Source organism: Fundulus heteroclitus, chromosome 8 (assembly GCF_011125445.2).
Source record: "Fundulus heteroclitus isolate FHET01 chromosome 8, MU-UCD_Fhet_4.1, whole genome shotgun sequence".
Lineage (NCBI taxonomy): Eukaryota > Metazoa > Chordata > Actinopteri > Cyprinodontiformes > Fundulidae > Fundulus > Fundulus heteroclitus.
In genome coordinates this window covers 27,381,381-27,394,226 of record NC_046368.1, presented here as the reverse complement: position 1 = coordinate 27,394,226, position 12,846 = coordinate 27,381,381, and the positions used below count along the sequence as shown (strand labels likewise).

The 12,846-nt window shown below is 42.5% G+C and overlaps 1 protein-coding gene across 4 annotated transcripts in view; it reads right to left on the bottom strand.

Moving 5' to 3' along the window:
• The window catches only part of ap3b1a (adaptor related protein complex 3 subunit beta 1a), an 88,188-nt gene that overhangs the window by 25,515 nt on the left and 49,827 nt on the right, over nucleotides 1-12,846 (bottom strand). For all 4 annotated transcript variants that reach the window (XM_036140497.1, XM_036140500.1, XM_036140496.1 and 1 more), the window contains 3 exons: nucleotides 11,610-11,766; nucleotides 8,476-8,524; nucleotides 7,493-7,596 (listed from right to left, as the gene is read on the bottom strand). In XM_036140497.1, the coding sequence (XP_035996390.1) occupies nucleotides 7,493-7,596; nucleotides 8,476-8,524; nucleotides 11,610-11,766 (310 nt within the window). The remainder of the gene's footprint in view (nucleotides 1-7,492; nucleotides 7,597-8,475; nucleotides 8,525-11,609; nucleotides 11,767-12,846) is intronic.

Genomic DNA, 12,846 nt, shown 5'->3' with positions numbered 1-12,846 from the left:
TCAGACTGGCAGAGATCTAAAGGTTGACTCGGTTTAACAATGTGAAAGAAAAACAAGCTTTGGGCCCTAAAAAGGATCTAAAGACAGAGCAGAAATACGCAAAATTCCACCTTTAAAAAAGCATAAGACACAGAAAAGACAACACTAGATAGTCTTTGTATGTTATATGTGAGTGTAAACCCTACAGATAAAAAGAGAAATTACTTACATAAAAGGAGTTCCCGACAAACAATAGAAATTAAACTCACTTATGTTAAAGACCTGGTGAGTTAGCAGCCAAAGTATTACCCACCTTCAAAACACTAAGACCTAGGGACTATTATACTATATGATTATACCAAAAATATAGGAAAGGGAAAACTCTCAACTGCTCGTCAACTACATCACTATCAAACACTATCAAAGAACAGTTATCAAAAAATAAATAAAATAAATAAAAGACAGTCTGTGTGCTCTTTGACAGAAACGAGGTTCCTCCTGAGACCAGACCATCCTAGTAGCGTCTGTAACGGAGGTCACGGAAACATTTGTTGCTGCGCTGCGATGCCGCTGCGCCCTCGCAAGCGCCCGTCACGCTCCCCGCCAGCCAGCAAATTTATCGGACCACTTTTGGATGTGTCAGAGCAGTCGGTGTCGATAAAACCTGCCGTAATGTTTGCTACCCCATCACAACGGAGATTTACCTCCCTGACAGAGACATCCTGCCTCAAGGTCCTGTCTGCTGCCTCGCCCCGAACAGGCGACAGGGACAGGACAGCGCTTCAAACTGCATATTATCACCAATTTGACATGGTGGGCAGTTAAAGGCTGACACGCGTGCCCACACGAAGCCCCGCTCCATCCACTGTTGTTCTGTGTGGTGCAGCGCAATCCCATAACACCTCAAGTGTAAATAAGAGACTGAGAGGGATGTAACCTTGGCTCCTCTGTCAGTCTCCCCCCTCTTTTCCCCCCCCCCTTCCCTTCGGGTCTGGCTAGGAGCCTCCCGGACAGGAAGGAGGGAGGTGACAATAAGCGAGGAAGTTGATTGAGAGGCTCTATTATGCATCAACTTAAAGGAAGCTCCAGTGATTGATGACACAGACACACCAGTCACCTTCAGAGCCCGGACGCACCGTTCCCAGCATCCTTTCTGGCAAATGACCTGAAAATCCCGCTGACGTACTCAAAAGGGCCTAAGAGGATCCAGGCAGCCCTGTGTGCTGAACGCATAAGAGGGCCGACTGAAAAGGAAGAGCTGTGAAGTGCACAGCGATGCATGGGTACATATTGAAAATCCATTTTTGTTTTGCAGATATTGTCCGCTTCGGATAGGAGCGGCGGGATTTCGTTACGCTCTCCGAGAGCTGGGAGGTTTAAGATAAGGGAAAGGGGTTCGACTTTTAGGGCCGAACTGCTGCCTTCAGTCTGAAGATGACAATTAATTGAGGGGCGTCACAAAGACCTTGACTGCAAATTGAATTAAATAAATGTTAGCACAGCCACCTAAAACTACTTTAATTTGACAAAGAGCCTCTCCAGAACATACATAACAGAGGTTAGTTAATCTACGTCAATTTCTCAGGAAATTAGATATTCTCAATTGATTAATTTGGGAATTTTTCATTAAGGAACATTAGCAATAATAGAGGATTGTTATTCAGAGGCAGGGTTGTCCTTCATCCAGCTTTACAAGTGCTGCACACACTCTTTGTTCATCTATTTACAGAAGGTAAGGAACGGATTTCTATATAGATTGACGCGCTGGTTTTTTTTGATTCCAAGATAACTTTTGTCGTCTTTTAGGTAAATGCTGATGAAGAACTCCACTGACAAGAATTCCTTTAAAAATAAATTGTGATTTCTAATCTAAAACAACCCAAAACATAATATGTGTTTGGACCAATAAATTTTTATCTGATTAAAAATGTATATGCTGAACCACTGAATACACATCTTTCTTCCAGATGTGGGGACATTTATACATCTGTAGTTTTTCCACAGTGTTACATAGTATTAACTTTTTAAAATTTGTATTTTGTTTCAGTTTGATTGGGATTTTCTGTAACGTAAAGTAGAAATTAATTCTACTTTCAACCGACCCACTCAAGTTGTATAAGCGAGTTTTTGAGAAACGAAGCATCGATATGAGCTGGATGCTGTATATTAACCTGAAAAATCATTCAATATAACACAAATTAAACTGATACTCGGGCCAAAACTTACACTAAGCTGCTTTAAGTGGAAATAAAATGAAAGTTGTTTATCCAAATCAGACAAATATGGCTAGCTTCACAAACATGCCACTATTGACTTGTCAGCGCCACAAGCGATGAGAGGGGCTCCTTGAGCTTCCACGCCATGAATGTCTGTGTTTATGTGAAAGAAATTATTTCCAAACAACCAAGTGTGTTCAGCCTAATAGCGTTCTTTCTACCTTCTGACCTGCAGTGTGCAGCAAAGGGTAAAAGAGGAAGGGAGCTGCATTGCCATATCCTCCGAACAACCAAAGAGAACTTTTCTGTTAAAATAATGCAAAAATGATGGGAATACTATTTAAGAACATTTCAGTTTTTTAAAAGCCTTAACGCTCTAAAACATTGACATACCTTGACACATAGGCATATTTACTACCTGAATCAAAATATATTTATATATTTAATAAGAAAGCAAAAAACAGTTTATATTTGGATATTACAAGTTTGAATAAAACATTTTTATTTAAAACAGAGCATCTACACTTTTACCTTATTAAGTGAAGCATGCATTTATTATATATGAAACATGGTGATGTGATGAACAGGAGTTTAATTATGAAAAATGAATGGAGGCTCATAGTTATATTCATTGTTTGAAATTTAAAAAAGCAAAAGTCAATGAGTTCTGAATAGCCAGAAAAACACACACTATCAGCATTAAGAGTTAATCTCGTCTTAGAAAAAGATAAATGCAAGTGGATAAAAGCAGAGCACAGAGAAAAGATAAAAAAGCATATTAAAAATGAGTGATCAAGTCTTATTAATAAAAGAATAAATGGCCAGAGACCGATTAAAAGCTGTCCACTCTCCAAAACAAGCAGCTGGTTCCCAGGCTGAAACTCTGACTGACCATTTCCTTGTGGACATTTCTTCCTATTTAAGAAGCAATCTCTGCAGTTTGAGTGGCAGCGAGAGGTTTGGAGGGCAGGAGCCGCTATATTCGCGGCGCTGGAGGTCCTTCTGCCGATTCATAATTAGACGTGAACCTAGAGCTCCCGCTTACGGGGAGGTCACAGGGGTGAGGAGAGAGACGAGGGAGGAGGAGGGGCCCATCCCGCGTCCGCCTGATGGACACCAAATGAACAAATTATGATGGCCCCCTCTGGGCGTGATGGGGTCAAACGCCCCGCGCCCCGCCGCTGACAGTTCAATTTCCCCCTAACGCAGCCCCATTCGCTGACTGCTAATTATGAATGAAAAGTTATCAGCCTCGGCTACCCCGCCGCACACACGGACAGCGGTCGGAAGAGGTTCGGGGGTGGCGCGGCGAGGGTGGGGGATTTAAGAGGCAATTGTGAGAGATCCTGATGTCAAAATGTTATTAGAGGGAGCAGTAGCATGCAGAAACTGGGGAGAGGAGCAGGAGACAGAAGAGGAGGTGGGTCAAAGACAGTGACCAGGGTTAATCTAAATGCCTTTGATAACCATGCAGTAATTCTCTAAAAGGGCCCGAGCGCTCAGCTGAGACAGACTCGCTGCCTCTGTGGGCAGATTGCTGAGAAATAGAAATGACACTGGGGCCAGTTGGTGTGAGCATGTGTGGGTAAGAATGTGCATATGCACAGGGAGGGGTGTGTGTGTGTGTGTGTGTGTGTTGTGTGTGAATAAAGGTGAGGTTATTTACCCTTGTCTATGAATTCGGCAGCCCATCATGTATTTATGCATAGAATTGACTCTCAATCAGATGTTGATGTGCAAAAAGTTCCCTGTTCTAATCTGCATTTCTATTCTCCATTACTCTCTGGCCTTCACCTCGGGAGGAGAGATTGACTAACAAGACTGTGGCTGCATCAGTGTTGGCTTGAGAGCAGCTGTCACTCATACTGACAGACAGGAAGGCAGGGCACAAACAAAATATGTGCCGACTCGCCAAAAAGCTAGGCGTATCAGCTGAGGAGGGACAGTGTGAAGGCCATTCGAAGAGCGGGGAATGGCTATGCGCACTTCAGCATATGGCTAGAATAAGTGATAAAAAGTTAACCCTGAAATATAGCTACCACCGTGACACAATGGTTCAATAAACTCAGTGTTACGGGCTTTCGTCTTCCTCAACAGAACGCTGTCTGGGACTACTGGTCAGGGCCACGAGTCAGTCTCAGTCCAGACTGTTTATTTGTGGCTCCATGACAGTAAAACATGCAACTAAACTTAAAGAAATCATTCGAATAATTTCTACTGAATATCTTATTCTCCAGTTCAAAACAGGCCAGCCCTGCACTTGCATTGCACTTTTAAAAGCATTAGCCTCATTTAAACCGGCTAAGAGCTCGATGCATATGTTAAGGCCAGACCAATGTGACTGCAGTTTAAAGGATGAAACGTACAAGAGAACCGCACTCAGGATGGCTTTGCTGTGGACACCCCTGGCTTAGATCAGTAAAAAGACTTTATTTAAAATGTAACTCTTATTTCAGTAGCATAACGTCATTGGAAAAATTAGAAAAATCTAAACTTTGAGTAAATAAAATACATAAACAAAAATCCCCAGTGGCATGACTGCTCATAGCACTGATAATTCCTCTATTTTAAGGTTCATCTTTGAATTAGTAATCCATAACTTCTGGATTCCCTGGGGTAGAACACAGGGGACCATTTGTTGTAGCCCATTGCCACTAAGCTGGATGGGGACCGATATTTATCTCGTCTCCATGCAGGATAAATAAGCAATTCTTATTTATATACCACCTTTAATAGATAAAACTCACAAAGTGATTCACAAGAATAAAATAAATAATAAAATAAATGATAAAAACAAATCATTAAAGGAGCAATATGTAAACAATTTACTGTAAACTCAAGCTAAATCATTCTCATACGTCACCCGGGATGGAAGTAACATTCCCTATAAACAAATTGGTCTTCACCATCAAAAATGTCTTAGTCAAGTTTTTATCCTTTCAAACCTAGAGGGACGGTGCAGTGTAGCCCGTGTTTACTTCCTGGTTACTGAGCCAATCATGAGAGTTCCCAGGGTTACCAAAAGAGAGAGCAACATTTGGTATTTTATCTTAGCTAAAGAGCAGCAGCCCGCAGACATGGAAGTCAGTAAGAGAAGAGGGCCAGAAATAGAACAGAGTACGTCATAGACCTGTCCTGTGGAAGTAAAAACTCAGCGGGGTTTCACAGCAGCAGACCATTGAGGAATTCACTGTTCTCGATGGCAGGCTGTGTGGATGTGTTGTTCTGCATTGCAACACTAGGTGTCGTTATTTACTTATTGCACCTTTAAAGAAAAGTAAAAGCCTGTCTAAATAAGTAATTCTTGATGTGTTTTTGAAGAGTCATGAGATAAAGACACAAAGAAAACAGTTAGGAAACTGCAGCAACTGGTTGTCTGGGAACGATGCCAAAATCAAGAATGGAAAAAAACACCTTTTCCATCCTACCACCAAAAACATGTTGCGTTTACTAAACTGTACCCAGACAACAACTGCTTACATTGGTCCGATGAGACTATATAGATCTCCAGCTATTATATTCCAGGGCTAACTGGTGTGAAACAGGCTAAATATGTAAAAAATAAACACCTCATGCCTACTGCCTAGTATAGTGGATTATCTGTGATGCTGTGGGCTTGTTTCTCCTCCAGTATTACAGCTCCCCTTGTTAGCGCGTGGCATCATAAACGCTTTGAAACAACAGGACAATTTAAACTGAAACCTGCAGGAGACTGAAAATCGGTCATCACTGGGTCTTTCAGCAGCAAAAAGATTATAGAAAATAGCCAACAAAACACAAAATCAACCTTCTTGCATGGCCATGTCATTCCTCTGACAAACGTTCAAACAACCTGTGTGTGAAGCCGAAAAGAGGACAAATGGTAAAATGGCTTGTACTTGTATAGCGCTTTATGAAGTCCGACGACCCCCAAAGCGCATTCACACTACAATCAGTCATTCACACCCCGACAGTGGTGAACTATGTTAGTGGTCACAGCTGCCCTGGAGCAGATTGACAGAATCGAGGCTGCCAGACATCTGCGCCCCCGGCTCTTTGACCATCGCCAGTAGGCAATTAGGGTCAAGTGTCTTGCCCAAGGACACAATAACTGAGATGGACAGAGCGGGGATTGAACTGGCAACCCAGCAATTACAGGACAAACTCCCTTCACCCAAGGAGAAGACCCAGGACTTGGCAATCCCTGCTCTAGATGGTCCTAAGTCCAGTCCTCGTGAGCTACCATCCTAGAACACTTCTCTGCATCTCTTCACCGACAACTGAACGACTGATTCAGGTTCTCGGTACTGAACAGATGAACTCAAGTCAAAGTTAGATATGAGATTCATCTTTTCATTTGTTCTCAAGCTTTTTCTCACATCTTAACGTCTCGGCTCATAAATGTGGTCAAGTCCATAATTTATATGAACTCAGGACTTAAAAGTCAGGTTTGTTGTCTATAGAGAAGATAATAGTGAAGATGATTAGCTTTGACTGAACAGAAGAACAAAGTGCTGTCCTATGATGCAATAAGGCAGCAAACAAATCTCTAACAATGTTCTCTTCTATTAGAAAAAAAGATGAATTATCAACCAACAGATTAGTCGTCATGCACATGATATTATTACAAAAGGCAACAATGAAAGAGTCAAAACAATCATGTTTTATCTTTCTCACTCATTGTGATTTAAATATCTTCAAACCGCAGCGTTTCCAAATATCTGCCTTTGTTGTAGGAAAACAGAAAGAGCAGCAGCTCAAGAGTGGTTTGGACATTCCCCTCCCAGGGGGAGGCGAGATACAAAACACACAGATGTGAGGAGCTGCTCACATACTGTGGAGAGAAAGGAGCCGTCACGCGAGGAAAGGTCAACCATCAGATATACACAACATGGAGACACAAGGGACGCAACATCTGACAGAGAGAGATGGAGGGTGACAGAGAGGAGGAGAGAGAGAATCAGAGCGACCGGACTTATAGATGAGACGCAGAAATAGAGTTCAAGGGTGTGGAAGAACAAAAAGACAGTGACGGTGAGAAAGACAGAATATAAGAGATACAGGAAACGGGGAGAGCTGTTGCACCGTCCTGACTGGCTATAAATATAGCAAGGCAGAAAAGGTCAATGGTTGGCGTCTGGAGCAGAAATGTTCCACAGGGGAGAGGAGCTCATTTTGCCATCGCATATGATGCGGTGGTGTACTGTCAGTGTCAGGAAGAAAGGAACAATCGAGTCCCGGCACACGCCGCAGGAGGAAATGTCATCCAGTCTGGCTCCTGCGCGCTCAAACAGAAATTTATAACGGTGTGCACTAACCTGCATGGCCGACGAGACGTTGGAGAGAGAGAGGCCTTCAAGGTCGGACAGTAGGCTTGAAGAGAAGACCGAGGACTTTGGTGCACTTGGGGGGGCAGGAGAAACTAAACAACACAGAAGACATAACCTAAACCATACTGAAGCTGTCAGTGAAGAAAGATTAATTTAATGAAAATGGGAGATCGTTGGAAATTGGTTGTGTTAAGGTTGAACATACTTTCCAAAGTAAAATCAGTAAAACTGAAGACACAACAGGATTTGACTCCTTTATCAATGGATTAGGACTACCCTACAGTCCCTACAACCTTCATGACAAGATAAAACCTTGTGTGGGCACAATTTGGAGGTGGGCACCCTTCTCCCTCAGGGCCATACTCTATGGGGGGGCCAACCCATACCAGTTGTGGCGTAGCATTTATTAGCAAAGACGTATAGATTGGACAGTCAGGTCGGATGATGTCTAACGTTTCTTGTTTGGCTTTATATTCTTTATAATGTAAATAGCATTAGGTTACCATCAATGTTTCCTTTTGGCCTCTGTATATTCACTGTCTAAAATGTTGTACACTTCATTTTAAAGATGCTTTATACACACAAACATTTTATTTGCCCCATTTAATCTAATGCCCCCCAATGAAAAAAAAAAAAAAACATTTTAATTCTCTTATACAAATTACGACTTGTTTGCAGTGCAATAAAATCCTAATTAGTTAATGTATACCAAAATATTTCTAATTATATTTGTGAAGACTGTATTATGGAGCAACGAGCTGTTCATGGAGCAATTCTGACATTGATAGAAGCAATCCCTCTAGCCACCAAACAAAAACTAGAAAACTTTCCTTCGGGCTCAATCAGCTGGTTTGGGCAATAATCCAATTAACCGATGGTCATTATTATTCCCTAATGCCAATTAGGAACAATGAACAGTTGGCAGCCTGTTGCAGCAGGGAATCGATTTCCAAAATGACAGAAAAACTTACAGTCATCTAGATCCAATAAAGAGACTTCCTTCTTGGTCTTCACCTCCACCTGAAAAGCAAACACAGCAAATTCACGATGAGCATCGAAAATAAAAGACGCGAAAAGACGAACTGCAGCGATGTGGGTGTCCCACTCAGAGAGAGACATGTTTCAGTGAAGGTGTTATACATTCCTCCTCGAATCAATTATTTTCCATTTCTATGCAACTTGTGTGGAGTTTGTGGGGATCGGTCGAGTCTCATAAGTGCCACAAGCAGCTTCTTACGACAGAATCAGCCTCGTCAGAAGCCGAGGAGAGGAAAAGCGCGCGTGCACATCAAAGCTCGCGTCTCAAAAACCTGAAATAAAAATCTGATTTGAACATATGAGCACATTTTATCACCCTTTCTCCATACCCTCCTAACCACGGCGAGTTTATCACGTCGCATAAAGAACCATAAAATCCCACTCTGCCAACCCCGGGCTAGACAAACCGCGAGCAAACGACGAGACTAAAGAGTGAGCGAGAAACGGGAGTAAAAAACAAACCATAAAGTTCCAGGCCGTATCTTATCAGATTTTCTCTGATCGAAGCGTGGTGGGGGTAATAGAGACGGAAACCCTGTTACTGGAAAGTGGTCTGAAAGAGCCGTGCAGAAAAAAGGCTGAGGGAGAGATGCATAATTCATAGGCCATAACCAAATGACAAAGTGAATGAAATGAGAATTTCATAGCGCAGAACAGCAAAGGGTGAGAGGAAGATAATGTGATGAGCATAACAGGTAAGGAAAAGATTGGGAGAGCTAGACAAAAAAAAAAAAAGGGAGCAAAAAAAGGGGTGGAAGAGAAAAACAAAATAAAGGAGATGCCACGGAGCCTAATTATATCCCAGAGAGTAAATCAGGATTTTGAAGCTTTCAGCACACACAGCTGGGAGAATATGGCGTTAACACTCAGTGGGAGCTGAAAAGAAGAGGGCTGTTCTCCCGTTTACAATTTCAACCCCATTATATCCCATCAACTGTGCTGCATCTTATAACACACGGATGAACATTACAACATGAGAGCGCATGTTTCACTGTGGCTTTTTATCAACAGCCCTCAGCCACAACATTAATCCACTGGAATCGACACAAAGCAACGTTCTGTTGGTAAACCCTTGTTCCTAGTATAAAATTTACTTTTTCTTTACATGCTCCATCCTCTTTTTAATTCGCTTGCTACCAAAGCAGATGCTCTGCTGCTAACTGGCTTATCAATATAACTAAGATGAAGGTTTCCTTTAGGATTTGGTGGTGGTGGAAGTGGCACCTCCGGTCGCAGCTCTAGCTGCTGCCAGTGACTCCAAAACGATTGGTGCTTTCACGTAAAGTTGCCATCAACACAGAAAAAGCTGCTAAACCTGGTACTAAGCGCTTCTTCAACGAAAGTCACTTGAGGGGTCTGAAATTTGCTAAATGGGCGATACTGGATTGTCATCTCTAGTTTTCCTTCCCTCCTCCGGAGAGCACTGCCAGTGCACCGCCCAGTAGCCATTAGCCAGCTTCGCATCCAGACAGGAAGGAACAGGTACTGTTGGTTTTCACGATCGGCTACATGTAGCGGGAACCCTGAAGATACTGCAAAGGCAGCCCAAAACCATGAAGAAACTCATTGGATCTGCTTCAAGGCTCTGGTGCAATTACACAGATATACAAAGAGGATGAGTGAGCCCAGTACACAGGGATCATCATTAAACCTTCTGTGTTTGGCATCTAAAAATGGTATCTTGACAGTGGAACAAGAAATTTATATCGCTGTCAATATAAACTGATAGAATGTCAAGTTCTTTGACAGAAAGCCTGCCGCTCAGGTGGGGGAATCTGTCACCACCTCCACAAATCTAGCCTTCACAGAGCAGAAGTAAGAAGAAAGCTGTAAGAAATCTTGATTGTGGTTTGCCACAGGAATGCAGCAAACGTATGGAAGCATGTACTGCGGGGCAGAGGACACCAACTTTTTTGCTGACATGTAAAACTAAAAAGTTGCAGAAACTACCTAAAAACACCAATCCTACAGTGAGACACAGCAGTGGCAGCATTATGCTGTGGGCGTGTGGGGATCATCTTCCTTCAACTTTAACGTTATGCTCTACTTTGCCTTGGTCACATAAAAATCTAAATATAAATATGTTTATCATTTAGGATCATAAAGTGTGTTTTACTATTAGAAATCTGTGACATTTTTAAAGACAGTTATCAAACGCATTGAACGTAAACGGTAACAATGAGGAAAAAGTGTAGTCACTATTATGATTATCAATAGGCAGCTGCGTTACAAAACTTTAAGACATCCTGATGAAGAAACTGTCCCTCTAAAAAACAAAACTAAGGCCATTTCTACACATAGTTTTGTTACTTTTGTCGGAATTGGTCCCCGAGTTTGTTAGCTTGTAACTTTTTCCGGTAGTTTGGTTTCTTTTCAGAAAGAGAAAACTCCACGTGAATCAAAACCTGAACTTGTTCAATCCATTTACAGGTCAGATGTATCCGGAGAACAACCAGATGTAAATACAGGAAGCCACTGAGAATGTATTCATATTATATTTTTATTAATAATATTTTTATATGCTGAGGAGAATTTATTTGAATTAATACACCGGATGATTTTGAGAGGACGTCTTGAAAGTTGCACCTGGCTTTGTTGCTTCTTTGAAAAATAAACACAGCCTTTGTTTATTGGTTCATCTAATCTACCGCGCCCCACAATGCAACGCATAACTAGAACAGGGGAGGTGTTTGGCTGAAGCTTGTAACGTACACCTGGTAGCCGTGTGGGATCAGGCTCGGCTCACATTCACAACATAATCGAACCGCTCTAGAGTCTGAAACTGTACTGAGGAGCTGGTTTTGGCTCGGTCCTGTTTTGGTCCGTACCTCAGCGCGACTGCTGCGTTCATATCTACACAAACCGCACCGAGGGGGGAAGCAAACAACAGTTTGTTTTAAATGCACTAAAACACTTTGGGTGTGAAAACACTTAGAAAGGCTGGGTTGGCATGGTAACCAAAATGGTTTCCAGCCAACCTTATGCATGTCCTAACACACGTACCTGTGCTTCTCAGTTAAACCCGCTGCCTGAACCAAACTATAATGATGCTGAAGGATGACATCACCTTTGGCTTAGTCTTTGCAACAGTCTTCTTCTGTGGTGGTGATGGTGGTGGTGGAGAGTCAACATCGGAGTCCTCCTCGGAATCCGACTCGGACGAGCTTTCCGCAGATGAGCTGCTAGTTTTGCCCACAGGGCCGCTTCCATTTTCATCCGAGTCGCTAAAACACACAGATTAAAAGAAAAAGTGCCTCAAACATACAAGGGAGTTTAACCAAAACCACATTCACATCATATTAGCGTATTTTCCCATTGAGTTTCTAAGTTAAGCACCTTGTGTTTCACGTTAAACACTGTCAGCTGATACACAAACACTGTGGGGGGGGGAACCAACAACTGAAAGCAAAACAAACTTCCAAGTGTCTGAAAGCTTTCGGCGGACCCGATCAAAACGACAAAGATCAATCTGTTTTTCGTTTGCAAAGTTAATTCAATGCCGCGTTCACTCGAGAAAGATTTTTTCCATCTTTCTCCCCTCTCTTTCGCTTGCTCTGTCCCTCTTCAATTTGTTCCAATAATGAGTGTTTACTCCGCCTGCCTGGGATTTTCAGCCGTTAAATTAATGAGGGGAATTGTGACGGTAACTGGCTTTTTAACTTGGGCGATGATGAAAAGCCAGTATTAATTTGGCCTACAGATTTCATTTGCTGCGAACAGGAAAAAGTGATATAAATCACTGTGGGACTGATTAGGCCCTGCCTGAAATGACTGGGCCATAATGAGGGCATTATGCTGTGTTTGTTGTGGAAGCACTGGGGTGAGCTGCTCTAATTACTGACTGTACGCGTGTGTGCGCGTGTTTTTGTGTGTTTGAGCACTGGGGTGAGTTGCTCTAATTATACTGTCTAATGGAGAGAACAGGGTCAGCCGGCGGCCTGTCACACAGCAAAATCAGGTACGTTCGGTGAGTTTGTGTGTCCGTCAGTAAATGAAGTGCGCCGCACAAGAAACAGAATTTGCCCGTGTGTACGAGGGAGTGCGCGAGCATATTCAGCAGTAATGACTCAAATCTCATTTATTGGTAACACCAGGCTGCTAAATGACCAATCAAAAGTCATTATCCATTAGCCATGTAAATGTGGGTTACGCTAGTGGAGGAAAATTCTCCTTGATTAGCCTCTTTAATGGAATCAGCAATACTCCAGCAGACTGGCCAACCCAAGAGAGGGAGCATTTGTGGGGTAAAGGAAAGTAAGAGAATATATATATATAGTACGATAGCTCATATGGCCAGAGATCTG